Source organism: Cervus canadensis, chromosome 1 (assembly GCF_019320065.1).
Source record: "Cervus canadensis isolate Bull #8, Minnesota chromosome 1, ASM1932006v1, whole genome shotgun sequence".
Classification (NCBI taxonomy): Eukaryota; Metazoa; Chordata; class Mammalia; order Artiodactyla; family Cervidae; genus Cervus; species Cervus canadensis.
This window is the reverse complement of record NC_057386.1, coordinates 119,304,187-119,331,171: the sequence shown is the minus strand read 5'-3', so window position 1 is coordinate 119,331,171 and position 26,985 is coordinate 119,304,187. Positions and strand designations below refer to the sequence as shown.

Here is a 26,985-nt window from a genome sequence, read left to right as displayed (position 1 = left end):
GGGACTGAGACCTTTCTTGAGCTACGTGGCAGGAGGGTTCTCCACATGCTTCTGCCCCGCTAGGTAGAGGTTCTTAGGTATCCAGACAGTGAAGCCTTCGAGCGCCTGCTGAAACACTTGACGTCGCCACCCCCTCGCCACACACTTCATTTTACAGACTAGGAACCCAAGGTCAGACAGTGAGTCTGTTGTAGGAGCCTGGACTCAGTCTCAGGGCTTTACACCCCCAATCTGCAGTTTCCTCAACTTCACCAAAACTTAAAGAGTTTCATCTTAAAAGAATGGTTCAGATGGAAGGACAGGTAGCTAGTGGAAGGATAATTACATGGTTGGATGGTAAGTGGGCACATAGAAAGTGGGAATGATGGGTAGGGGCATTTCATGGGTGAGTGGATGGATGAATTAAGAAAGTATGCTAGTATCTTAATGTTCACTGCTGCTGCTGCTAAGTCGCTTCAGTCATGTCCAACTCTGTGCGACCCCATAGATGTCAGCCCACCAGGCTCCCCTGTCCCTGGGATTCTCCAGCAAGAACATTGGAGTGGGGCTTCCCAAAGCACTCTTTTCTGTTTATGCCCTTTATTAGTTCTTTCACCCTCATTACAACCCCAGAGAGGCAGCGCCATTGTTCTCGCATTGAACAGAAGGGCCCACAGTCACAGATTCACTTGTCTTGGGTCACCGTGGAGCTGGATTTGAATGCAGGCCCAAGAGTCCATGCCTCTTAACAGTGCACTCTGTGACCTGAGTTACACTTAAACACTCACTGGTGCCTGGCTTTTCCCCTGCTGCCGATGGCTTCTAGCCCCTTCCCCTCATTCAACCCTCAGCAACCGCAGGAGGCCTATAGCTAAAAGGTGGGTGTTGCCATTAGCCCAATTTGGAGATGCACAAACTGAGGCCCTTTAGAAGAAAACATACGCAGAACACTCTTTGACATAAATCATAGTGGTATCTTTTTGGATCTACCTCCTAGAGCTATGAAAATAAAAATAAACAAATGAGATCTAATTACACAAGAGCTTTTGCACAGAAGAGGAAACCATGATCAAAACAAAAAGACAAGCCACAGAAAGGGGGGGAAATATTTGCAACTGATGTGATCAACAGGGGATTAATCTTCAAAATAGCTCATGCAGCATAATATCAAAAATCAAATATCAGTATCAGCCCAATCAGAAAGTGGACAGAAAATCTTAGTTGACATTCTTCAAACGAGACATACAGATGGCGAAAGGCACATGAAAAGATACTCAGCATTGCTAATTATTAGGTAAATGCAAATCAGAACTACAGTGAGGTATCACTTGACACTAGTCAGAATGGCCATCATCAAAAAAATCTCCAAACAATAAATACTGAAGAGGCTGTGGGGAAAAGGGAACCCTCCTACACCACTGGGGGGAATGTAAATTGGAACAGCCACTATAAGGAACAGTATGGCGGTTCTTTTATAAACTAAAAATAGAGCTACGATATGATCCAGCAGTCCCACTCCTGGGCATATATCTGGTTACTGTTCAGTCACTAACTTGTGTCCAATTCTGTGACTCCATGGACTGCAGCACACCAGCCTCCTCTGTCCAGTGTCTTTTGGTGTTTGCTCAGATTCGTGTCCATTGAGTTGATGATGCTATCCAACCATCTCATCATCTGCTGCCCCCTTCTCCTTTTGCCTTCCATAATTTGAAAAGATAATTCACATCAATATTCAGTGAAGCGTTATTTGCAGTAGCCAGGACATGGAAGCAACTGAAATGTTCATCAGCAGATAAATGGATAATGAAGATGTCCTTATCTACAATGGAGTATTACTCAGCCACAAAAAAGAATGAAGTAATGCCATTTAGAGCAACATGAAGGGACCTAGAGATTATCATACTAAGTGAAATAATTCAGAGAAAGACAAATATCATATGATATCACCTACATGTGGAATCTTAAAAAAAAAAATGTGAATTAACTTAAAAAACAGAAACAGATTCACAGACTTCAAAGAAAAGCTTACAGTTCCCAGGGGGGAAATGTGGTGGGGAGGGATAAAGATAATCAACAAGGACCTACTGTAGGACTTCCCTGGTGGTCCACAGTGGCTAAGACTGCATGGCCACTGCAGCAGGAGTGGTTTTGATCCCTGGTTGGGGGAACTAAGATCCCAAGTGGTGTGGCCAAGGAAATGCCAAAAAGTATCTACTAGGGACTTCCTCGGCGGTCCAGTGGTTAGGGCTCCATACTTTCACTGCAAGGCGCATGGGTTCGATACCTGGTCTGGAAACTGAGATCCCACAAGTCACATGGCCAGAAAATAAACACAAATTTTTAAGAACCTACTGAAGAGCACAGGAAACTCAACTCAGTATTCTGTAGTAACCTATATGGGAAAAGACTGAAAAAGAATGAATGTGTATAAATGAATCACTTCACTGTAACCTGAAAACTAACACAACGTTGTAAGTCAGCTGTGGTGTTATTTAGTTGTACAGTCATGTCCGACTCTTAGTGACCCCCCAGGCTCCTCTGTCCATGGGATTCTCCAGGCAAGAATCCTGGAGCGGGTTGTCATTTCCTTCTCCAGGGGATCTTCCAAACCCAGGGATCGAACCCGCATCTCCTACATTGGGAGATTCTTTACCGAGTATACTCCAGTATAAAGCAAAGGAAAAGAAAATAGGCCTAGAGGAAAAACACTTGATTGAAGGTTTCAGATTAGACCAGTGGCCGAGTTGAGACTTGTACCCAGATAGACCACATGCCTGGACTTCTTCCCGTTCATTTTTTCAGCTTTTATACTCCATCTGCCATTCATTTTTAAGAAAATAATTGCTAACGTTAGCCGGCTCATACTGAATCAGTTTGCTTGTGTCGACTTGATAGACTCCTTTCCCGGAATGATCCATGAAATGGGTGCCGTGTCCCCATGAAAGGTGATCAGCTGAGCCATAGCCGAGTACATGTCTCAAGGGTGGACACCTGGTGTCTTGTTTTGGGTTCTTCCAAAAGCCAGTTCAGTGACAGATTCAAGCGCAGGTAGTTCATTGGACAGCACACAGGCAAGAAGGGGCGAGGGGGGATGAGCCCAGTACAGGCTGTGCTGGTGGGGCGGCAGGCTGAGGCTTTCCTGGGGGGACAGCCACGCAACTCACATCGGAGTGGTCCCACCCAAAGGACTGGGGATGCACCAACTCCAGAGGACCATGGGCCGCTCCCACCCGGTGTTAACTCCTCACACGTGTGGTGGCAGGCGGTCTGCAGTTCCTGGCAGAGGCCCTGAGTGCAGAGATGCAGCTCCCGGCCCTGGCTGGAGTGTTCTGGAAGGTCCAGCAAGGGCTGTGGTTGGGCAGTGTCAGAATCTGCCTTGCCTCAGAAGTGATGGGGCTGGAATTTGACCCGGGTCGGGGTGGGGGGTCCAACCCTGGAGCCCTCACCTTCATCCCCACCCCTCATCCCCCTCCAGAGAGAGCGGGGTCTCCTGGGCCAGATTCCTAAGGGCCTGGTACCCAAGGTCTTACATGGGTGCCTGGTCTGGGTTTACCCACCCATCACTTGCTGCCACCGGGGGGCCAGTGACTCCCTCCCGTCGTCCCAACTGAGCTGTCCCCTCCCTGTAGGCTGCCGCCGAGCGAAGCAAGACCGTGATCCTGGTGAAGAACCTCCCTGCAGGCACCCTGGCGGCTGAGCTGCAAGAGATCTTCAGCCGCTTCGGCAGCCTGGGCCGTGTGCTCCTGCCAGAGGGCGGCGTCACGGCCATCGTGGAGTTTCTGGAGCCGCTGGAGGCCCGCAAGGCCTTCCGACACCTAGCCTACTCCAAGGTAGGGCCACCCGAGCCCCACTTGCAGGAGAGGACAGAGGGAGCTGACAGATAGGCCGTCTTAGCTTAGATCTTAGACCCTACTCGTGCTGGAAACCACCTGTCTCTGTCGAGACTGCAACTGTCACCCCACCCCTGGGAGCACCTCTGAATGGGGAATGTGAAAGACAGGCTCCAAACATCCCCCAGGAAGCCTGCCTTGGTTCCCTGCTGACGCTGGGTCCCTCAGCTTTCTAGTCCCCTGTAAACTTGAACCATCATCCATGGTGCTTTGGATGGCTTGTACCTGCGATTAGTTGAAAGCCTAAAGGCAGGCTACCTCCTGTTTTTTGGTGTATGCTAAGTCACTGCAGTTGTGTGTGACTGTTAGTGACTCCATGAACTGCAGCCTGCCAGGCTCCTGTGTCCATAGGATTCTCCAGGCAGGAATACTGGAGTGGGTTACCATGCCCTCCTCCAGGGGATCTTCCTGACCCAGGGATCAAACCTGTTGTCTTATATCTGCTGCATTGGCAAGCAGGTTCTTTACCAATGGTGCCACCTGGGAAGCCCTTTGGTAACAGCAGAAAAAAATATATATATTAGTGTATTCCTTTCTGTGGTTGCCATAATAACACCAATTTAGTGGCTTAAAGGAACAGAAATGTTTTCTGTCACAGTTCTGGGGGCCTGAACTCTGAAATCAAGGTGTTCAAGGGCCAAGGGCCATGCTCTCTCTGAAGGCTCTTAGAGGTCGGGGCACAGATCTTTCCTAGCTCCTTCTGGGATCTGATGGCTCTAGTCATCCCTTGGCTTGTGGCCGCATCACTCCAGTCTCTGCTTCTGTCCACACAGCTTTCTCCTTTTCTTCAACTCAGATCTTCCCTCTCCTTTTCTCTTACACGAATTCTTGTCATTGGATTTAGGGCCTTCCCAAGTAATCCAGAGTGACCTCATCTCAGAATCATTTACTTAAACTTTTGCAAAGACGTTTTTCCCACATTCAGAGGTTCTGGGAATTGGGATGTGGACTTATCATTTGAAGGGCCACCATTCAACCCACTGCAAGTAGCTGCTCTCTGTCAAGCACTTTAATGCTTTGCAGACTGTTTGTCTTGTTTATCCTTTCAAAAAAAAAAAACCCTCTGCACACAGATGTGTGCACAAGCACTGTCTGTGAGTGTGTGTCTTTGGAAGGAGAGAAAGCCTGGTGTCCCACAGCCTGTTGTCCCTCCTCCGGGGGGCTCCCCTGTATCCATGGTTCTGCCCCCAATTCTGCTGCCATTGACACCCCATTAGAGACGGTTAAGGGGACACAGATGTGTCCAGTGACAGCAGATGCTCTGACCTCTCCCCTGAACCAGCAAGGGCCCCTGTGTTCTCAGGGCTCAGGCAGCACGTAGGGTTCTAGGCTGTGCCCCTCCTCCTGACTCCACTGAGTCACCCATACTCTGAGCCTCAGGCTCTTGGTCTGTGTCGTGGACTGAGTCCCTCTCCCTGCTTCTCTGCAGTTCCACCATGTCCCCCTTTATCTGGAGTGGGCTCCGACGGGCGTCTTTTCCAGTCCAGCCCCCCAGAAAGAAGAACCCCAAGACACACCAGCAGAACCAGCGGGAACGGACAGGATGGAGGCAGAAACAGGTGAGAGCCGGGTCTGAGATCAGGGTGTCCTGAGGCAGCAGGCAGGGGAAGGGCGGACTGGGGGCAGCACCGAATTGTGTATCAGGTGTTCGGTTGAAAGTTTTTTTCATCCTGACACTGGTGGGTGCCCGACTTTTGGATTTTATAGGCATGAAAAATGTCCTTAAAAAACAGAATGTAAAAATGATGGGTATGGTTAAGGTAAGCTGACTTTTTTTGATTTGTCAAGTAAAGGTTGTGAAAGGGGGGAAAAAAGCAACTAGAATCTGTTAGGAGGGATTCAGAACAGAGCAAGAGAAGACCACCTTCTAATTGATAGATCTGCCAGGATAGGTGAGCCTGGCTGTTGTGGGCTGTTTTAAGATACTCAATCTCCGGGTCCTTGGGATGGCTCCCTCTGGTGTCCAATGACTGCAAAGGCAGGAAAGGGGAGGGACCTGAGACCCCACCCGCTTCACGCTTGGGTGGGGAGGGGGCGCTGCTGGCGCTCCGCAGCACGGCTCTTCCTCGTCAGCCCTGTTGTGCGAATTGAATTGTAAGACACCTTGCTGACCCTGCTCCCTGAATGTCAGGAGTGTCCCCTGTAATTGTGATGTCCCCTGCATGCCAGGTGTCCTCTAAGGGACAGTGCAGCCCTCGATTGAGAACCACTTGGTCAGAGGCCCGTGACTCCGTCCTAGAATCTGAGGCCTTTAGAGAAGACCTGGCAGCCCCTTAACCAGACAGTGAGATCTTACCCGGGGACCTCCCTGGTGATCCAGTGGTTAAGACTCCAGGCTTCCACTGCAGGGGGCAGGGCACAGATTCCATCCCTGGTCAGGGAACTAAGATCCCACATGCTACACAGTTTGGCCAAAAATAGATAAATAAAAATGAGAAACAATTTTTTAAAAAAAGATCTCGCCCATTGGTAATATTCTTCCTCCTTACTCCCATCTTACCATCAGGTTGCCAGTTTATTCAAATAAGGGTTAAAAAACTGCATCTCCCATTTACCCCTAATAAGAGAATGGGTGTTATAGGAGTGGGATAAGTGAGCGGTGGGAAACAAAATTCTCAGATGAAAGAACAGCCCTGTAACTGAATAGACCTCGCTGTTCACAAACCTCTCTAAGCTGTCTGCATATCCCAGTTCGTCTTGGATTGGTAAAACCTCCTTCAGGACTGGCCCAGTTGCTACAAGGCATTGGGAACCCCTGGACAAGAAGCCTCGTTTCCATTAGGAAGGAAAATTCCTCAGTCTCTGCTTTCTACAGCCCCCAAAGCACCCCTCCCCATTGGGGTTACCAATCATGGATACAGATCTTTCAGAAGTCCCTCACTAGCCCCCATCTGTGAGTTATTTTTGTCTACAGATTGGATTAGCCTTCTCTTCCAACCTGCTTATGCTCTCTTCAAAAGGAATTTTCTTTATGTAATCACAGTTTCTTCTTAATCAGCCATCAGCCTCAAATTATCGTCAACTTTGATTTTCACTTAAGTTATTAAACTTGGAAGTGACTCATGTTTTTTGGCCAAAAGCAAGTCCTACTTTAGAGCTCGGATTTGCCAGGAGTGAGGGTCCTGGGAACAGACCCAGCGGAGGCCTCTGCCTGCCCTGGTGGGACCGCTGAGCGTGGTGGCTGCTGCCACATGGCTGCGCCCTTCTGCTCCTGACCTGGTGCTTCCTTCCTGTCACGCCATCCTTTTCTTCTGTGGCACTCATCACAGTTTGTATTTATCCTGTCTGTTCACTTGTTTCACTTTCTTAACATCCATCACTGCTGGAGGGTGAACCATGAGGGCATAGAGCCGCCCTCTCACTCACTACTGGGTGCCAAGCACCCCATGGGGCCCCAGGTATGGGGTGGCTCGATGAATGCGAGTCAAAAGGAGTGAATGAATGCAGGAAAAAGGGTTTCTGTGCTTCTCTGTCTCCCCCTGTGAAAAGTAGGGGCTGGGTCATCCTTGGCCTTGTGTCCCGAGCCCCAGCACGTAGTAGAGCTTGGTGACGTCGGAAGCTCTGTTCTCCATCGTTAGCCCAGCATCAGTCGTGGCGCCATCCGTGCCAGTCATCGCCGTGGCTCCCCTCATGGGTGCCGATTTACACCCACCGCCTCCTCTCCCTCTTTAGTTAAAATCAATTAAGTTTTGGCTGTGCTAGCTGTTGGTTGCTGCACGTGGGCTTTCTCTAGTTGCGGCAAATGGGGGCTACTGTTCATTGCAGTGCTCGGGCTTCTCATTGTGGTGGTTTCTCTTCTTGCGGAGCACAGGCTCTAGGGCACGTGGGCTCAGTAGTTGTGGCTCATGGGCTTAGTTGCCCCGAGGCAGTATGTGAAATCTTCCCCAATCTGGGATCGAACCCGTGTCCCCTGCATCGTCAGGCAGATTCTTAACCCTGGGACCACCAGGGAAGTCGTCACCTTGTTCTTAACTTTGTTGCAAACGCTTATCACTTTCAGATGTGCATCCTTACTGCTTCACTTCCTGTCTGTCTGACTCCTTTACTAGCCGTCCATCCCGTGGGGCAGGCGCCACTTTTGCTTCCACAATGCTGTACCCCAGCACCCGGAAAAGTGCCCAGTGTCAGGTGGGAGAGCAGGAAGTGGGTGCTGAGCAAGTCCGCGGGCCAAAGCCACATTTCCTCGCCGCCAGGCCCTGCACTAGGCACCCTGGGTCCTCAGGATGTGAGGCTTACGGCTCCTGGGGAAGCCTCTGTCTTCCTTGTCCGTTCCTAGCCCTGTGGCTGGGCGGGCCACCAGCCTTCTCCGAGGCTGTTTTGCATCTGTACATCGGGCAGGAGGCGTTTGTGAGAGAGCGGTGAGAAGCTGCCCGTCCATCACCATTACTCTGACCTGCGTCCTGCCTAATTCAGCACTGTCAGCTGAAGGAATGGTCTCGAACTCAGCCCTGAGCATCAGCCAGATGCCAGCTGCTGAGCTGGGGTGACCAGGATGGGCCCAACACATACCACTTTCTCCAGAAGCTCCTGGGCTGGCCGGGGGACAGGGGGAACTTTTAGGGGGTAGCCGAGATGTCACAGGCATAGACATGGGCCCTGGATGCAGGGTGTTTTGGAGCCCTGCAAGGGGAGGCTTTGCCGAAATAGTGTACGCTGGTCAGAAGGTAGAGGACCGCCCCGCCCACCCTTAGAGTGCAGGTGTTGAGCATCCCAGACCAGGCCCTGCCTCCTCCGAGGGGCTGCTGTCCAAGGTCCTGCCGTCACTCACACAAAGGCGGCCTTGGAGCCGGGAGGCGGGAGCCCGTAGTTGTGGCAAATACAGGGGATTTGGGGCCAAGAAGTTGCGCGCGCCTGTGCTGATTTCAGGCCCCACTGAGTCCCGCGTCATCGGCAGGCAGATCCCCACAGAGCTCATCTCCCGGCCTCCTTTCACCCTTTTTTGTTCCCTTTCTTACTCGTATCACATACATGGTCCCCGAGCTGTTCGTTTTCACCCGCTCCTCCCCCACGCCCGCCCTCTACACACTGTCCGCGAAGCTTCCCCAGTTCCCAGTCCCCTTGGCCCCGAGGACTCAGCCAGCCCCCAGCCCTGGATTTTCCCAGGCTCCCCAGGAAGCCGAGCAGGAGGGGAATGGATGGAGGAGTTTTTTGTTCACTGCCCCCCTCTCCCCTCCCCCTGCCCCTGCCTTCTTTTCTGCAAAGCCCTCCGTTCTCTGTACCCGTCTCGAGGGAGGGGGACAGTGTGTTTTATCTCCCCACAACCAAGACCCTCACCTCCAGATAAAGGGCTCCGAGTTGGGGGAGGTCCTGAAAAGCTGCTTGCAACTGATAACAGTCTGTGCTGTCAGCCTTCTGCGCCCAGAGCCGGGAAGGGGAGGGAGCCACCGTAAATTCTGTGGCCCGATTATAATAAAGCCCCATGTGGCGACGCGTGACTGGATTTTATTGTGCCAACCACAGATGGAAGCATACCCCCCACCCCCCGCCTCTCCCAGCCCCCTTCCACCCCACCTTGCTTTCCAAGCCTTCCCCCTGGTCCCCAGCACCCCCACCCCCGCCCCATCCTGCTCCTGTTTCTTCCCTCTTTTCCTGGATCCTGGTGAGGTCATTGGCAAGCGGTCTATTTGGTTCATGATACATCCTTTCTCCTTCCCAGTCTTCCTGTCCTCTGCCCACTGGAGGTCGGGGCGGAAGCACACTTCGCTTGACCTCTGGCTTCGTCCTTGGCCATTTGCATGCCTTTCTAGACGCGGGCATGGCCCACAGCAGGGCCTGGCCACCCGGGGAGGAGGACGCCCTTCCCAGGGACGTGGCCGGCAGAGACACAGTCCCCCGGACTCAGAGTCGTGGCACCCACCAGCTGTTCTCTAAAGCCTACCACGGGCCAGCCTGCCTCCCATGGCCATGGGCCTTCGGAGTTAGGGATTCACAGCGTTTTTGCCTGGCCCAGACGCTGTTCTGCCAGGGTGTCTGTGCGTTAACTCTCATAACTGTGTGATTGCCCTTCCCCTTTTCTGAATGGAAAGAAGGAGGCACAGAGAGGCTGAGTGACTTCTGCAAAGTCCCACATCTAGAAAGAGCCAGGCTGTGCCCCACAGCCACCAGCTCCAAGGCCTGTGCCCTTGGCCATGACCCCGCAGCTTCTTGTGAAAGCTTCAAGTACCCATCCGTAACTGGGGTCCATCTGCCCACGTGGCAGCTGTTGGCTGGTGCCGTGAGCAGGCTGCCCCTTAAATGACCGTGAGCTCTCCCAGTCACCATCAACCCCACCAGTCTTATCTGCAGAAAAAAATTCTTTTCAGTCAGTCTCCCATGAACCTCTCTCCCAACCTGAAGATGCCTAGGGTTTAGGGTTCAGATGCAGCGACTTCTGGGACTTTCTTCGGGCCCCTCCCATTTATGGTGATGTGGCCACTGTGGTCAGCAATGGGAGAACGTCCTCACAGTGCCTGGCCAGCCCATGCACGCAGTGGGGCATCTGATCAGCACCCCTTCCTTTCTGCTTTCTTCTCCAAGACGTCAGGCACAAGGAGAGCCAGTGGGGCAGGTGTCCTTCGAAGCTGAAGGTCACGGTCATCTTTCCAATTGAAGTTCTCATTCAGAACCTGGAGTCTCAGCCTCTCAGCACAGCTTTTTTCCCCATGATTAACAATACTTTTTTTTCCCACCCCACTTTGCTTTGAAAGTTGGGTTTTGAGGACAAATGGCCACACCATGGAGTCACTTGTTGGGTAAATTGCGTGAGTTTCTTGCGTGGGGGAGGGAGCCTTCATGTAGATTTCTTCTTTTTTGTCCTGGAGCGAGAGTCTAGATTCTGGGTTCACCTCCACAGGAGTGCCAACAGCAGAGGCTGCCCTCTGCTGGTGTTCAACTGATGTGGAACGGCAGAGTCCTCACTGTTGCTGTTTCCATTAGGACTTGAAAGGGTTGTTTCATGACAAAGCGGTTGAAGTTTAATTAGGACTGGCCAGCAGTGGGCTTGCATCAGAAAGGGCCAGGGAGACGGGGATGGCTCTGGTGCTCAGCATGAGGGTGCAGAGGATGGGTTTGCAGCCCCAGCTGCTCCCTTGGGCTTGAACTACTTGAATGCAAGCGTTTGCAGAATGGAGTGTCCCCATTGTGTGCAGGGCTCAGACCTGGGGTGGGGGAGGGAGCCTTGGAGAGGTAGGGATGAACTGCCTTGGAGAATGGCTAAGATGAGGTTTGATTTCTCCGGGGTGGTGGTGGTTGGCGGGGGTGGGGGTCGGTATGGGAGGAGCTTCCAAAATCTGTATGTGGGGAAAGGGTGATTGTCCCCAGACCCTGATCATGAAAGAAATTAGGGAGGTTGACCCAAACAGAACACATTTCCCAGCAGCATAACTTCTCAGGAGGTCCTGATGTGATTCCCAACCTCAAGAGGCTTCCACACTCGCCACCAGGGCTGACCAGTGGCACAAGTTGCAGCCCTACACCCACCCTGTAACTCACAACCTCACGCTTGCCCTTCCCTTCTCCTGCAGTGCTGTTCCTTCAGACAAATGTTGGTTCATCTAAGTTAGGGCTTCTGGTTTTTGGTCTGTGCTGCATACTCCTTTCTCTTGAAGACAAGGGCAGGATGGTTTCTCCCCCTCCCCCACTTTGCCCCCCGAGAGTTGCTGAAACACTGCGTGAGGCGGAGTCACAGAGTCCCGTCCCTTCCTGACACTGGCCACTCAGAGACAGAACCCTCTTGATCCCTCTTGGTCTAGCAGGTTCTATGCTTTAGGTCCTGGCGCTTAGGCAGATAAGACATCATTTAATGGATTTCTTTTGGTGGGGGGATTGGCCCATGCAGATGGTGAGACCCCAGAAGGTGAACAGCCGACAGATGGAGCAGCACACGATGCTTCAGCAAGGATGGAAGAGGAGGAGGAAGAAGAGGAGGAGGAGGAGGAAGAGAGCCTTCCCGGGTGCACTCTGTTTATCAAAAATCTCAACTTTGACACCACCGAGGAGACACTGAAGGGAGTGAGTGACCTCCTGGCCCAGAGGGAATGGGTGGGGGCAGGACTTCCGGTCTGTTGATCTAGCCCTGTGGTCCCTGCATCTGTTTCCCACCCCCCACCCCCTCACCTAGAAGCGAGACCTGTGGTGGCGTGTAGATGAGTAACCTACAGCTGCCTGCTTGACTCTTTTGCGAGGCCGTGTGGTAGGCATCTCACCCAGAGATGTGAGGCATGGTCAGACCAGTGTGGGGGCTGGGAGGGGCGTCTGTGTGCGCAGGAGCCACATGAGAGGACCTCTCGGGGTGCCTGGGGAGGCGTATGCGGTGTGAAAGCTGTAGTCAGAAGACAAGGCCCCTCCCCATGTGGTGTCTGCGAGGCTGACATAAACGCCAGGCCAGTGCACTCTTCTGGCTTTGCAGAGCCAAGCAGGGGCACAGCAGTGAGCAGCCCGGCCAGGAGACCCTGATGGCCGAGAGTGTTGCATTCATAGGAGGGGGCAGAGGGGAAGACGATGGGGAACTCCAGTAGCCTCCGCTCTTACTCTCGTCCTGCCCACGCCTGCAGTGGACTGGGTCCCCTCCGGCTTTTGAGTCAGCGGTCCCCAACCTTTTTGACACCAAAGATCGATTTCGTGAAAGACAATTTTTCCATAGACTGGGACGGGGGCCATGGTTAAGAAAGTGCATTTCATTTCTTGGGCACTTTTATTTCTGATCTAACACCGCTGCTGATCTGATTGGAGATACCGGTCCACAGTCTGGAGGTTGGGGACCCCTGTTTCAAGACACGCCTGCACCAGTTGCAGGATTAGCTGGTAACACATGCCGACCTTCTCTTCCAGGTGTTTTCCAAAGTGGGTGCGGTGAAGAGCTGCTCCATTTCCAAGAAGAAGAACAAAGCAGGTATTCCACATGAGAGCTTGGTCAGAGAGAAACAATTGTGAAAGAAATGGTGTTGCTCTGGGTAGGGGGTGAGGGTGCCTCTTGCTCGCTCGTTCTGAAGGTCTCCTTTCATTTCGGATCATTGCCAGCCCCACACTCTCCCTGTCTGGCTCGTCCAAAATGGTCCTCCTTTCTGTGTCCCTGGAGACTTGTGGTTTCCAGCGGGAGCAGCCATGCACATCAGCTTCTCCTGAATTGAAACCCTTTGCCACCCTGGATTGTCAGGGGTGGTTTTGGAGCGGGCTGTTAGGGGGCTGGCAGGGTTGACCCTGTTCAGCGGCAGATACCTCTCCATCCTCCCAGCATCTCTGTGCTCCTGGAGGATCTTCCCTCCACGGAGGAGCAGGAACCAACCCATCTTGGGCTTTCCCACTTCCCTCCCAAGACCAACCACCCAGATATGGGGCATCTGAAACACTCCACCGAGTCATCAGCCACGCCCCTCACTGGCCTTGGGGTGCCTGGGCCGGGCAGATACCACCCTCATCCCTCCAGTCCACCTTAGGCATTCTCACGAGTCCCTTGGCCTCTGGTCTGTTTTTCTTTTCCAGCCCTGGCTTCCTACAGATGATGGACAGGCCCTCGGCCCTTGCTTTTTTTTTTTTTTTTGTAGCCACAGAGTCCCTGTCCCTTCAATTTGGGGTATCTGTAGGGATACCATGTGGGTCAGCCCATGACTGTGTCCTGAGAGATAAACGAGCTAGTGGTGAGAGCCCAGGCGGCCCAGCTGGACAGGAGCCCAGCCTGGGGTTCTCCACGTCAGATCGAGACTCAGAGAGGAGGGATGCTGAGCAGTTAGCAAGGTGTGTGGCTGAAGGAGGCGGCAGAGGGCTGTGTTAGCAGGTCAGGAATGTACTGAAGGGGCAGAAGATGCTCCTGGAAAGGTAGGCGGATTCCACATCACAGGAGGGCTTTCTGCTGGAGAGAGGAGTCTGGGCTTTTTGAAGCAGACACGTGGCATAGGAATTGGGGCATTCCCCCGTATCGGTTTGGGCTGCCGTCACAAAGCACCAGGAACCAGCTGGATTCCACTGCAGAAGTTCACCCTCCCACAGTTCTGGGAGCCTGAAGTCCAGGATAAAGGTGCAGGCAGGGTTGCTTCATTCTGAGGGCTGTCAGGGAGGGCTGTTCTGAGGGCTGGTCCCTCCCTGTTCGGCTTGCAGGTGAAGGTCTTCATGTTCACATGGCCTTCTCCCCGTGTACATCTGCCCTGTGCTCAGATCCCACCCGTTCCCACCACCCCTTTTCTTTCTCATAAGGACAACAGTCTTAATTGGATTAGGGCTTAGCCTGATGCTGCTAAGTCACTTCAGTCGTGTCTGACTCTTTGAGACCCCATTGACTGTAGCCCACCAGGCTACATGGTATTCTGTCCATGGTATTCTCCAGGGAAAAACACTGGAGTGCATTGCCATGCCCTCCTCTAGGGGATCTTCCCGACCCAGGGATTGAACGTGCATCTCTTACGTCTCTTGCACAGGAGAGTTCTTTACCCCTAGCACCACTTGGGAAGTCTAATGACCTCATCTTTAACTTGACTATCTCTGTAAGGAACCTGTCTCCAAATAAGGTCGCACTCGGAGAGGCAGGGATTAGGACTTCAGCATACACATTGAGGGGTGGGGGGTGGGGCACAGTTCAAACCATAACATCCCTCTTCCCCCAAGAACTGCATACATAGTTTAGGCTATGAGGAAAGGCTACAATGTAAGTATCAGGTGAACAACATGAAGGCTCTGTTGTGTGGGGTTCAGGAAAAGAGGTGATCCCTGAAGTCTGGGGCGTGAGTCATGCTGGCAGAGGGGTCGCCCGCTCCAGCTGAGGCCGTTCCTGTGGGTTTTGGTGTCACTTTGCCCCTCTGGAGCCTGCCCCCTGGCCCCCCAGAACACTCTCCAGCTTTAGAGCAGTTACTTGGTCTTCCAGTGTCGTGAACAGTTCTCAAGATCTACAGTCTTTCAAGAGCCTCTGTTTGAGAGCCCTGCCCTCTGGGGCTCATCCATCAGTGTCTGTTATCAGCAAGGGGCTCCAGAGGAGCCAGAAAGCTGGCTCAGCTGGGATCATCAAGGGGACAGTTGTAATGAAGGAGCCAAGTGCCTGGGCATGGGCTGGGCTGAGGGGATCCACAGGGGATGTTGAGGCAGTGGGTCCTGTGGGAGAGCACCCCTTCCCTGCTGAGCCCAGAGGCTGTGGGGGAGGGAGTCCTGTGACCAGAGCCGTAGAAGAGGGGCCCCCAGGGACTTCCCTGGGGGTGGGGGGCGGGCAGGAGGCTGAGACTCCATGCTTCCAATGCAGGGGGCTGGGGCTCAATCCATGGTCAGGGAACTAGATCCCACATGCCGCAACTGAAGATCTTACATGCCGCAACTGAAGATCTTACATGCCGCAACTAAATTGAATGCAGCCAGATAAAGAAATACTCAAAGAAGAAGAAGAGCCACCAGCAGAGCCAAGGGTGTGGACTGGACACTGGTGCTGCCAGAACACGCCAGAGCAAGGAGATGATGGCGTGCATGGAAGGAACCAAGACCCTCAACCCTCTCCTCCACCCACCCATCTCAAGTCAGGGCTTCCCATTGGCTAAACCCCAACAGGAAGCCAGATGGCCAGGGAGCCCAGGTTGTGCTGTCTGTGGCCGTCAGCCTCCCAGGGCAGGAGAAGGGCAGAATGGATCTGCACAGTGTCAGTGACTCAGTGACGAACTTGACTTCGTGACTGCTTGCTTTCTGCACCATCTCGGTGCACTTTTTAAATAGCCTACAGGCACAGACACCCCTCACCCACCACCCACACCCTTGACCCTGCGAATGGAGCTTGCGCAGATCCCCTGAGACACAAATACTGGAGGTCCCCGCAGGGTGGTGCGACCTGTCAGCCAGCAGTTCCGTCTGAGCCTCCCCGGCGTTGCCCAGAGAGCCACGCACATCTGGGCTGTTTGTGGAATGCCTTCCTGCCTTGGGCTCCCCCCGTTGTGACAACACGTGGCTGTGAGCGGAAATGCAGACAGGCAGGAGCACGTGGCAGAGGCGCAGTCTCACAAAGGAGAGATGCAGAGATGAGGACCACGGAGGCAGGAATGGTACACCTTTGAACCTCCTTTGAGCCCGTCAGCCTTGAGCCAGCCTTCTTTGAGTGCAGCTGTGAAAGAGAGTACAGAATAAAGTCAGTAATCGGCATCCCATTTTGTGTCAAAAGGGCGAGATGTCAAGGGAGCTTATTCGTACGTACCTGCAGTTACACATGTTTACGTACAGAAGCCAAGTTCCCTATAAGTGGTTACACTGCCCCTGGCCCTCTGAATTCTTGCTACTCATGCCCCAGCAGGGTGGAGCCAGAGGGGTTCTCATAAAATAGTCACTCTCCCTGTCCCAAGCTGATGTCTGAAACCTGGGAACCGGAGGTCACTGGATGGTCAGGAACACTTTGGAGAGTAAGCCCCTGGTGCCCTTGACTCTGTCGCATGTGTCCATTCTGTGCGTTACGTATGGAAGCAGGGGACTGCCCGGGTTGAGTTTTTTGCTGCTTAGCCCAAAGGCGGTCATCCCTCCCTGTGGAAGACGGGATTCTATCACGAAGTTAATTATTGCTTCTATCATCTGTTAATTAATAGTCTGCCAGGCCTCAGGTGGCGGCTCTGTAACCGCGTTGGCTGATTGTTCAAGACGACCAGTAATAAATGGCAGGCGGCAGGCTGGGGTCTTTCTGGGAACCACGAGGGGCATGAAGAAATGAGAGGGTTGAGGGGACGCCCAGGGGGCCCCAGGAGCCCTTGAACTTGGTCCGTCCCAGCTTCTTCGTTTTCCTCCCCACCCGGCGCCCTGATGCGACTCCCGGCTCTGTCTGTTTCAGGAGCACTGTTGTCCATGGGGTTTGGGTTTGTGGAATACAGGAAGCCAGAGCAGGCCCAGAAAGCTCTAAAGCAGCTCCAGGTAAGTGGGGAGTCTCGGCCGAGGTCCCCCAGGGGCGGCGCGAGGCAGGCGGTGGGGCGGGTGTCCTGTCCAGCTTCTGAGATGAAGCAGGAGCGCAGGCAGGTCCACATCTTCTGAGGCCCTAGGGGACAGCGGCCCGAGGCCCTGCGGCTTCCTCAGCTCCCCCGAGTCCCTGCGGTGCACTCATTCAGTCTCTTGATCAAGAGCCTGGTTTGTGCCAGGCCTTGGGGAGACCGGTGAAGCAGACCTCTGAAGGAGTAACGCCAAGACCAGGTCATGAGAGGGGCTCGGGTTCGCTGGCAGGAAGGGGCAGGAGCGTGCTTTCTTGTGCACCTCCTCCTCTCTGGAGACCCCGGGCTCCCCGCTGTCACCTGCCATGCCTGCTGCCACCTGGGGTGGCGGCCAGTGGGGGCACTGCGGGCAGGCGGGGCGCTAATGCTTGTGCCTCTTGGATAAGCTCCTAAAGGCAGGGACCAGGGAGGGGCCCACAGGGGCCCAGGATCCCTTTCAAACCAGTATTTGGAACAGCCCGTGTCTGTCTAGGCCGGGCAGGCAGTGTGAGATGGAGCTGACCAGGGGGCAGTTTACAAGCCAGGGCCGCGCCCTCCCGGCTCCTTGTTCCGAGACGTGTGCTGGCTGGACTCTGGGTGGTAAGGGCAGCCATGCAGGGCCACCTCTCTGGGGAGCCCGGCTTCATCGTTTGGACCCTCCAGGCAACTGAGTCTATCCCAGTAGAGCTTGCTGGTCAAGAGAAAGGCCTTAGGGGTTAAAGGAAATGTAACTGGGCGCTTAGCCTGTTTGATTGTTTTTGTAGACATTTTTGTAGAATTTTGATGACTCGCCCCTTGGCCCAAGGTGACTCCCAAAAGAGCTGAATTAGGTTTCGGTGGGGGTTGGGGCAGGGGTGGCCTCTGCTTCCACCGGGAAAGGCTCTCTGCTCTCCACCTCAGATACCCACAGGGCCAGGCTGGCCCTGTAAACGAGCCCAGGGGCTGGCATCACCCAGAGTAGAATTGGGGTGCCTCCCCCATCAAAAGAGGCCACGTCTTGGCCTCAGTCAGTTACCGCCTCACAGGCAGGTGGGCCCCAGCCATACCACATCGTCTCTGGTTTTTTGTTTTGTTTGTGGTTTTTTTCAAGAGACACTGGAAATCCAACTGTGTCGTTAGATGCCATGTGCTCCTCTAAGTGGATTTCAGCTGTGCACGCCTAGTGGTCTGTCTTTTCTCATCCATGTCATCCAGGAGTCTCAGATTTCCCCCCACACACGGGAGAGTTACGTTCTGTGCCTTGCTGTGTGCTACATATGGGCATGTTGCCGCCCAGAACCATTTCTACAAGGCTATGTGTGCTGTATTTTATGGGAGGTTTAAAGGATTTTCAAGGGTAATTTTGCTAATACACCAGTTTTGCCTAAGGGACCCATGTTAGAGCCTCACTTTAGAGGCATCTCCGCTGTGATTTAGAATTTTTTTTTTTTTCCAAGAGCCTACAATTCAAACCAAAGTCTCTCTCTGGAAGCCAGACCGAAGGGGCTCACTTGGCCTGAAAATGCTTATAAACAATGGAAAATTTTGTGCCCCTCGAATGGCTTAAAGGTCAGGGCTGTTCTTGGCGTGAGAGGACTTGGAGGGCTGGGGCTCCATTACCAGCAGCTGCTGCCCACGCTTGGCAGGAGCCACTTCGGGGAGAAACCCTTCTTGGTCCTTGACCCCAGCGGGCTTCTCTGCCCTGAAACAGTCGGCGCCCCCTGGCGTTGCCGTTCCCCTTGCTCAGCCGAAGCCCGCTCCAGCAAAGGACAGGGCTACGGGTGCGTGTTTCTAAGACAGAAGGACAGGCTGTGTTGTCTCCCCTCGCAGGGTCACGTCATGGACGGCCACAAGCTAGAAGTGAGGATCTCGGAACGAGCCACCAAGTGAGTCTCCACTCCCCACCCCCTGCCCCTTCCCTGGAATCTGAATCCATCCCATTAGCCCCAATGCTGGTGCCGCAGAGGGCGTCTCACGGCCCTTTAACATCCTCACCGACCCGACCCCTCTCACCCCTGGGGCCCCGTCCTGATCAAGGAGGTGCCCCACATGCCAGCTTCGATGCCCTTTCCCCTGGTGAACTGGGACTGCGCCAGTCCCCGGAGTAGTCATGTAATGCACACTCATTACAACAAAAGGAACATGGGCCAGAGAAGCAAGCAGAGCCTGCTTGTTCTTGCTGGTATCAGTGAGCCAAGGCAGAGTTGGTCGCGAGTTGTTGGCACTTTGATGAACCAAAAGCAGCAGTAAGACCTAGACTTCTTATTCTTTAAATCTTTATGGGGCTTTCCTTCTTGGAGCCAGACAACAGTGCCCAGAGACAGCCTCTGCTTAATTCGAAAAGAGGTTCAGTAGGTGTTAGAGATGGAAGCAGACCACTGCACCCAAAGGCCAGCTTCCTGAAATAGTGGAGGTCTTCTGGGGGGTTTAGTGTTGTCCCTGCGTCTTCACCTGCTCGCACATCCTCACTGAACTCACACACCAGGAGGGCTTTGAGCAGCGGCCGGCACATAAGGGATCAGACGTTATCATCGTTGTCATTGTCAGAGCCACCCACCCCACCTCATGGTTGTTGAGCAGATTGGTTGCTGGTGAGCTCACCTGAAGCTGCTGCTGTTTCTTCTTTCTCTGTCTGTTTTTTTAATGTTACCTGTGAAGCCTGCCTAGGCAACATCTGGTGGTCTCCACCCATTCTGGTCCATGCCATTCTGAACATCTTTAGCCAGAAGCAGGCTTGGTGCAGGAGCCCCCAGAAGCTAACAGAGGCTCCTGAGCCATGACTTAAGAGTGAGAGTCCAAGCTTCAAGCCCCGCAGCTTTGGGTTCTAATCCAGGGGGCTCCATGACCTCAGGTGGGTGACTTTGCGCATCATGTAAAATGTGAAAACTGGAGATTGTGCACAAAGCATTTAGCACATGCCCTGCACATGATCACTTAGCTGGTGCTGGTCTTTTCTCCTCAGTCCCCTGACTCCAGGGAGTCAGGCCGAAGTCACCGTGCAGGCTCTCAGCTCCTAGGCCGTGTTTATTTAGTCTTTCATTCAACCAAAAATTACAGAAAGTCTGCTGGGCACCAGACAGCCTTCCCAGGAGCTGGGGAGGGAGAAGCTTTGTGGGGTTTTCATTCTGAGGTGGTGCTATTTGATAGAACCTTCTGTAAGGATGGAAACATCCTATGATGTTCTCTGCACTGTTGCTACGCATGGCGTTTGAGCACTTGAGACATGACAGGTACCACTGTGTTAGTTACCTATCACACTATAACTGAGTATCCCCAAACTTAACAGATCAAAACAATCAGTGTTTTTTATTATCTCAGTTTCTGAAGGTCAGGAATTCAGGAACAGCTCAGCTGGGAAGTTCTGCCTTGGAGTCTCTTAGGAGGTCACAGTCAAGATGCTGGGCAGGGCTGCAGTCTCATCCGAGGGCTCAACTGAGGTTGATGGTTTCGCTTCCAAAATTGTGGCCTCATATGGCTGTTGCCAGGAGGCCTCAGTTCCCCACCACATTGGCCTCTTCCCTAGGCCTGCACGAGTGTCCTCACGGCACAGCAGCTGGTTTACCTCCAGAGCGAGTGATCCATGAGAGAACAGGGAAGAAGTGGCAGTGTCTGTTCTGACCTGGTTTCACAGGAGAGCAGGAGGGGAGTACACATGAGGGGCATAAATACTGAGGCAGGGGCCGTTGGTGGTTGGATGACCTCGGAGGTTGGATGACCCAGCAGCTGAGGAGTTGAATTTTTTAATTTTGTGTCATGTTAATTGCAATTTAATTGCTCGCCACGTGTGGCTGGTGGCTACTGTATTGGACAGCATGGCCCTAGAGGACAGACAGCAAAGAGACACACGACTAAATTTTTATGTACAGGGACTTAAGACTCCACGCTCCCAACGCAGGGGGCCCAGGTTCAATCCCCAGTCAGGGAACTAGATTCCACACGCTGCAGCTAAAGATCCCATATGCTGCAACTGAAAACCCTGCATGCCCCGAGGAAGATAGAAAATCCCATGTGCTGTGGCTAAGACCTGGCTCAGCCAAGTAAATAAAAATAAATGAAGTTTAAAAACAAAAAAACCCCAAATGAATTTTTTTGACAGTAACGAGTGCCAGGAAGAAGAACAGAGCCAGGGGGATGGGAGTGGGTTGCTCTCTTAGTGGTGATAGGGAAGAGGTGATGTGGATCAGACTTCAGATGAGTCAGAACAAGTCATTTTAATACCGGCTGCTGTTTATGGAGGGCTTGCCCTGAGCTAGGCACAGTGCAGAGTGTTTCGACACATCTTTCTCTCATTAAAACCTCAAACAATCTGACAAGGTTGGCACTGTTATTAGGCCTGTCATACATCCAAGAAAACTGAGACCCGGAGAGGCCAAGTAATAACTTGCTCAGGATCACACAGATTCTAAGTGGCCACGAGAGTCTCATACAAGGATCATCGATTCACGCCCCTGCTCGTGACCGTCCCCTGCTGCCACAGAGCAGAAGGTCTCCCTGGAAGAGCAGGGGGGCAGGTTCCAGGTGGCCTTGAACCTCAGTGGAGAGTTTCCTCTCGCAGCTCTGGCCGGGCTCGGTGGTTAGAAGGTGCTTCAGGCCCCTCGTAGTTCAGTTGGTAGAGTCCGCCTGCAGTGCAGAAGACCCGCCTTTGATTCCTGAGTTCAGAAGATTCCCTGGAGAAGGAAATGGCAACCCACTCCAGTATTCTTGCCTGGAAAATCCTATAGACAGAGGAGCCTGGCGGGCTACAGTCCATGGGGTTGCAAGAGTCGGACATGACTTAGCGACTAAACCACCACCACCACGAGGCCCCTGTATGCTGTGCTTCCGGTCAGTGATGAAACGTCTCCAGCAAGACCTGAGGAGCAGCCAGAGTCTCTCGGGACACCTGCAAAGATACAGAGGAGACTGAGTTTGGGGAGAAATTGCCCCCCGCTGCCCCCATCGGGGTTCTTTTCTCAAGTGCCTGCTAGTCCCAGATGAAGGGCAGCAGACACCCCCTGGGTAGGGTGTGTCACCTGGACATCCACAGCTGCAGCAAGGAGACAACAATTAGACTGCATGCCACCCAGGGGAGTCCTCCTTCCCTTCCCCTTCCTCTCAGCCGCATCCACACTGACTCTCTGAGTCCCTCACCTGAGCAGGGGACGAAAGCATCAGTGCTGGTGGCGGGGCTTGGTGGTGGAGTCAGCGGAGGGCAACAGCTATGCCGAGGTCCCAAATAACCCAAAGCCTTCCCCTGACCCTCCAGGCCAGCCCTGACATCGACCCGGAAGAAACAAGTGCCCAGAAAGCAGACAACCTCCAAGATCCTGGTGCGGAACATCCCCTTCCAGGCTGACAGCCGCGAGATCCGAGAACTCTTCAGGTAAGAGGCGAGGCTGTGCTGGGTGGGAGCCGATGGTGCACCAAAGGCCATCACAGTGGCCTCTTAAAGATCATGTTCTCGCCGCCAATGATGTGTCTCCCTTAATCTCAGACACTGCTGTCTCAGAGCACTGGGCAAAAAGGTGTGCAAATGGGATGATCAGTTTTTCTCTATTCCCACTGGTGATCTACAGGAGGGGCAGGAACCAGGTGGACTGAACCCCAGGTCCTCCCTTGATGGGCCCGAAGTCCTGCCACCCAAGTTACTCTTTGGTTTAAGCCAGCAATCCACTGCCGTCTCTGCACATGCGAATCACCTGGTAACTTTGATAAATGCACCTTTGCTCAGACTCCACCCCCAGAAAGTTACATTCCTTTCACTGGGGGTGGAGCCCAGACATTGGTCTTGGGATCAGAATGCCCCAGGAGATTCCGATATCCTGCCAGGGTTGGGGACCCCTGGTCTACATTGCTGTCTGTGGAAATCCCCTTTTGAAATGAGGGGAGATCGCATACCTACATTATGTAGTCCATCGGCAGCTGCTAACACAGGAATCAAAACTCACAGGGTTCTCAGGCCGGGCAGGAAACAGCCTGGGAGAGCTGGCCAGGTGGGGACTGACGGGCTGGAGGGCCAGCGGAAATCTAGGTGTCTTAGGTTCTTCTCTTAGGTTTTGAAAGAGAAACTGGCAATCTGGATTCTTAAGAGGGAATAAGTTGGCAACTAATTCACTTTCTAAAAACAGTTCATGTGGGACAGAGTCTATGCGTGGGCCAGATAGAGCCCGGGGCCAGAGGTTTGCAACCCTGTGCTGGTCCATTGCACCAGCCGGTTCAGGTAAGTTAGCTATCACCCAGTACCAAGCCCTGGATGAAGTGTGTTTAGGGAGAGGGCCTAAGGGGGAAACGTTTAAAGCAAGCCTGCTCTCCAGGTGTGTGCCATGTAGCACAGAGAAGTACCGCCAAGCTCTTAGAACCTAAGGGCAGATGACTTTGGCACCAGCCTAGCAGACTGTGGAAGCCTGGCTGCAAACTTGGAGTGTTCTGGGAACCTGTAGCTCCTTGGCATGCACATGGCGGCGGGGCGGGGGGGGGGGCATTTAGGATTCTGTGTATTAGACCTTGTTTGTTGATCCCGCATTTGTCCAGTTCTGGCACAAGGATCGGGAGAGCTCAGTCCCCGTTAAGGTTACCTATTAGCTTCTTGCCAGGTAAGCTGTGGGCAGAAGGTAGAAGTCCTAGATTTTGGAGACTAGAAAGGATGTATCATCGTTGTGTGAAATCTACCCTCTTTGCTCTTACTCAGTGGTGTAAAGAATGGGAAGCCACTTGAGGGATTTCCTTTAAAAAACTCCTGTCCTCCTTCCCACGATCTAAATCACACACTGGCGTGCCGTTCATTAACAGATGTGGTCAGCACGGTGCCAATGCGAAGGTGCTGGCCCTGTCGGTTTCTGAGTGGTAGGGTCTTAACTGTAATTCCAGGATCCCCTGTGTGGTGTTAAAACCTGGTAAGGTGGAGTCACAATAGGGGTGCTGTTTTCCATCTCCCGATATCTGGGGAGGTGAGTCAAGAGGAGTGAGCTTGCCATCCCAAGAAGGTATGTACCCTGAGCCTCTCGCGGCTGCTGGTTTCAACGAGCTCTTGCTTTTTGAGGAGTCCAGTTTAAGAACTGCCAGATCAAACCAGGATTGCATGTGTGGATTGAGAGTCACATCTCGCCGAAATGACAGCTTCGCTTGGTTCTGCAGTCTGAGAATGACACTGATCCAGGGAAACAAAAGACCGAGATGGAGAAGGAAAAGCGCTGTCTGGTCTCGCGTTTTATGTTTGTTTTGAGAAGACAGGGAATTAGTGTCCCTGCCCGAATGTCGTTACGCGTGGCGTCTCTTCTTCCTGCCGTCCCCAGCGGTAGTTTTCACTGGCCCCTGAAAACCCAGCACCTTCTCGGAGCCTGGCTTTGTTGGGTGTCCTGCCGGGAGTTTGAGACCATTCCGAGCCGGGGCAGCAGGGGTCGCTGTGAGTCTTCTCAGAGAGACACGCTGGGCCAGGAAACCAGACCCAGTTTCAGACAAAGCCAGCAGCCCGCAAGGGTCAAAGGCAGGGGAAGATGTCAAGGTTCAGGGGAACCAGTCCAGTTCATTTTGCTGGTTAAGTTTCGTGGGCTTATCCTACCAGGCGTGATCACAGCTCACCGCGTGTTGGTCTCCGCACCATGCTTTCCTGTGCTGTATCTTTTTTTTTAAGCAGCAGAGCAGCGCTGCAAAGGAGGGATGCTGTTATCCCTTCTGTACCCAGAGGGACCCTGGAGATCTGGAGAGACGAGGTTTCCAGCCCAGGACCACACAACTGAGCTGGAAGTGGGGTGTCCTTGGTCTGACCCAGAGCCCTGGCTTGGAACCACACCTCTCTGGGCCTGGCCTGTTAATGCTTCTGTTGGGTCTTGAAGAAGTTACCGTCCTCCAGATCATTTCAGTAGAGCCGTCACCCACGAGGGTGTGCCGTTTGTACCAGGCACTGCTCGAGGTGCTGGGCACAGAGCCTTGTCAGGAGAGACAGGCTCCTATTCATGAAGGGCCAGGGAGGAAAGTGACAGTGACAGACAGTGACGCACTCAGGGGGTGCAAGCTGGAGTGCAGGGCCGTGGGAGAGTGCCGTCTGCTTCTGGAGACCACCTGTTGAGAAGCTGCAGCTCCCCTGCCCTCCCCAGGCCCCTGCCCATGAGCTGGGGGCAGCAGCTTCTCAGCTGAGGCAGTGTTGGCCTGAGCCTTTCCTGGAGGCCACCAGCCTTCCATCTGGGCTTCACTGCCCCAGCCTCTAAAACCCAGCCTGACGGGTGCCCAAAGACCCCGCAGATCCACGCCTCCGCAGGATTGCCCTCTGGGCCAATTCAAGGCTCGCCCTTTAGAAAAGTCAGGGAGGTGGGACCTCCCTGGTGGTCCAGTGGTTAAGACTTCGCCTTCCATTGCAGGGGGCTGTGGTTCAGTCTAGGAGCTGAGATCCCACACACCTCAAGGCCTAAAAACCAGAACATAAACAGCAGAAGCAATATTGTAACAAGTTCAATAGAGATTTTAAAAATGGTTCACATCAAAACAAGGAATTTTTTTAAAGAGTGAATGGAGTCGCAGTGGAGGAAGATGCCAGTCCCCTCTCTGCTTCCCCTTCTGTACCTGTTTCCCCAGCATAAAACAGTAGTCCTCATACTGCTGGTAACGTGTGCTGCAAATTGTGATAACTATGCCACAGTAATAATCACTAGTGTTTATCCCTATCACAAAGCGGACTTTTGTAGCCCGGCCTCTGTGCCAGGCACCGTGGGCTGAAGTGCTTTGGCTCTTTACAGCCCTGCAGAGTGCTTGTCATCTCCAGTAAAGAAACCAGCTCCGGAGCCCAGAGTCCTACCGCCGGGTCGTCAAGGCGGCTCGGGCTGGCACCCGGCTCCCTCACCACGTGGCTGCCTCAAGGGCTGTTAAAAGGATTAAGTGAGATTATGCATGTGGGGCACTTAATACAGCGCCGGGTACGAAGCGGGTAGTTAATCAGCGTTCGCTGTGGCTATTAAACAGCACAAAGCCGGTGGCTTCAGGCTGGGAACCCAGGGCAGGGCTGACTCAGGACCGAGCCTGTATCTCTGGCAGCAGTGCCGGATCCTTAGAGGTTTTCGGCAGTATGTCCATTTTTTAAATTTTTATTTATTTTATTTTTGACTGTGCTGGGTCTTCATTGCCACACAGGCTTTTCTCTGGTTGTGGAGAGCCAGGGGCTCTTCTCGAGTTGTGGTGTGCAGGCTTCTCACGGTGGTGACTTCTCTTGTTGTGGAGCACGAGCTGTAGGCCAGGTGGCCTCAGTAGTTGCGATTTCTGGGCTCTAGCACACCGGGTCGATAGTTGTGGCCCGTGGGCTTTGTTGCTGCATGGCATGCGAGTCACTCCTGGACCAGGGATCGAACCCTTGTCTCCTGTCACATGGGCATCCCCTCTGCTCTCTGGGCTGGCTCTGGGGTTGGTCTGTCGTTCACTGTGGAGGCCACAGGCCCCTGGTGCATAGATGGTTCCCAGTAAATGTGTCCTGAGCACCTGGATTTAACTGCAAAGCCTTCCTCTCTGGGGTCTGATAGAGGTAGAGCAGGAGACACAGAGAGGTTAAGGAGTTTGCCCAGGGTCACACAGCTCTGCAGCAGCCCAGCCGGTGGCTCTCGCTCTAGACGCCCCCTCCCTCACCTCCCCTGAGGTCAGGATGTCAGGTGGCAGAAACGCAGCCACCTCAGGCAGGCTGGGCCTTCGGCACCGGGCTGCAGATGGACGCTTTTTTATCTGAATGTTTTTTTCCCCCTTCCTTAGAGGTGCGAACCACCTGCCAGGGGTGAGAATGGGTGAGCTCACAACAGGTGTCTGGAGGCCTTAATTAGTCGGCTTGCATCTCCCATCCCTGGCGCACCCGTTATGCCCGCTTTGTGGATGGCGTCCATCCGTCCCCGGCCCCCTCTCCTCCTCATTTCCTCTCACAGTGACGTGGTGACCGCGACCGGGGCTGTGGAGGAAAGGGGGAACACGGCTGGCCCGCCGAGTTCCTCTCTCGTGCTCCCCCCCACCCTCGTCTCCCCTCGCCCAAGGGCGGGGTCACTGCCAGTTTAACTCCTAGTGGTCCACAGTACTTTTCCAGAAGCTTCGAGCCCTGTCATCTGCTCTTCACAGAGGCCCGGGAAGACGCCTGAGGCCACTTCCCCTTCACCAGGGAGAAGCCCTGCAAAAAACAGCTCAGGCTGTTCGAGAGAGCCAGCCTGGACCAGTCCTGAAGGCGGGGGGCAGAGAAAGCCCTCAGCCAGGTTCTGAAGGGGGTGGGTTTAGGAGGGCACAGCTGTCCCGAGGTCCCCCCTCCACCCACCCCT

The 26,985-nt window shown here is 53.5% G+C and overlaps 1 protein-coding gene across 1 annotated transcript in view; it reads left to right on the top strand.

The window, feature by feature from the left end:
* RBM19 (RNA binding motif protein 19) overlaps nucleotides 1–26,985 on the top strand; it is a 120,389-nt gene that overhangs the window by 15,811 nt on the left and 77,593 nt on the right. The window contains exons 15-21 of the mRNA XM_043439837.1: nucleotides 3,609–3,809; nucleotides 5,299–5,428; nucleotides 11,686–11,858; nucleotides 12,678–12,738; nucleotides 16,624–16,703; nucleotides 18,563–18,618; nucleotides 21,978–22,094. Of these exons, the coding sequence (XP_043295772.1) occupies nucleotides 3,609–3,809; nucleotides 5,299–5,428; nucleotides 11,686–11,858; nucleotides 12,678–12,738; nucleotides 16,624–16,703; nucleotides 18,563–18,618; nucleotides 21,978–22,094 (818 nt within the window). The remainder of the gene's footprint in view (nucleotides 1–3,608; nucleotides 3,810–5,298; nucleotides 5,429–11,685; nucleotides 11,859–12,677; nucleotides 12,739–16,623; nucleotides 16,704–18,562; nucleotides 18,619–21,977; nucleotides 22,095–26,985) is intronic.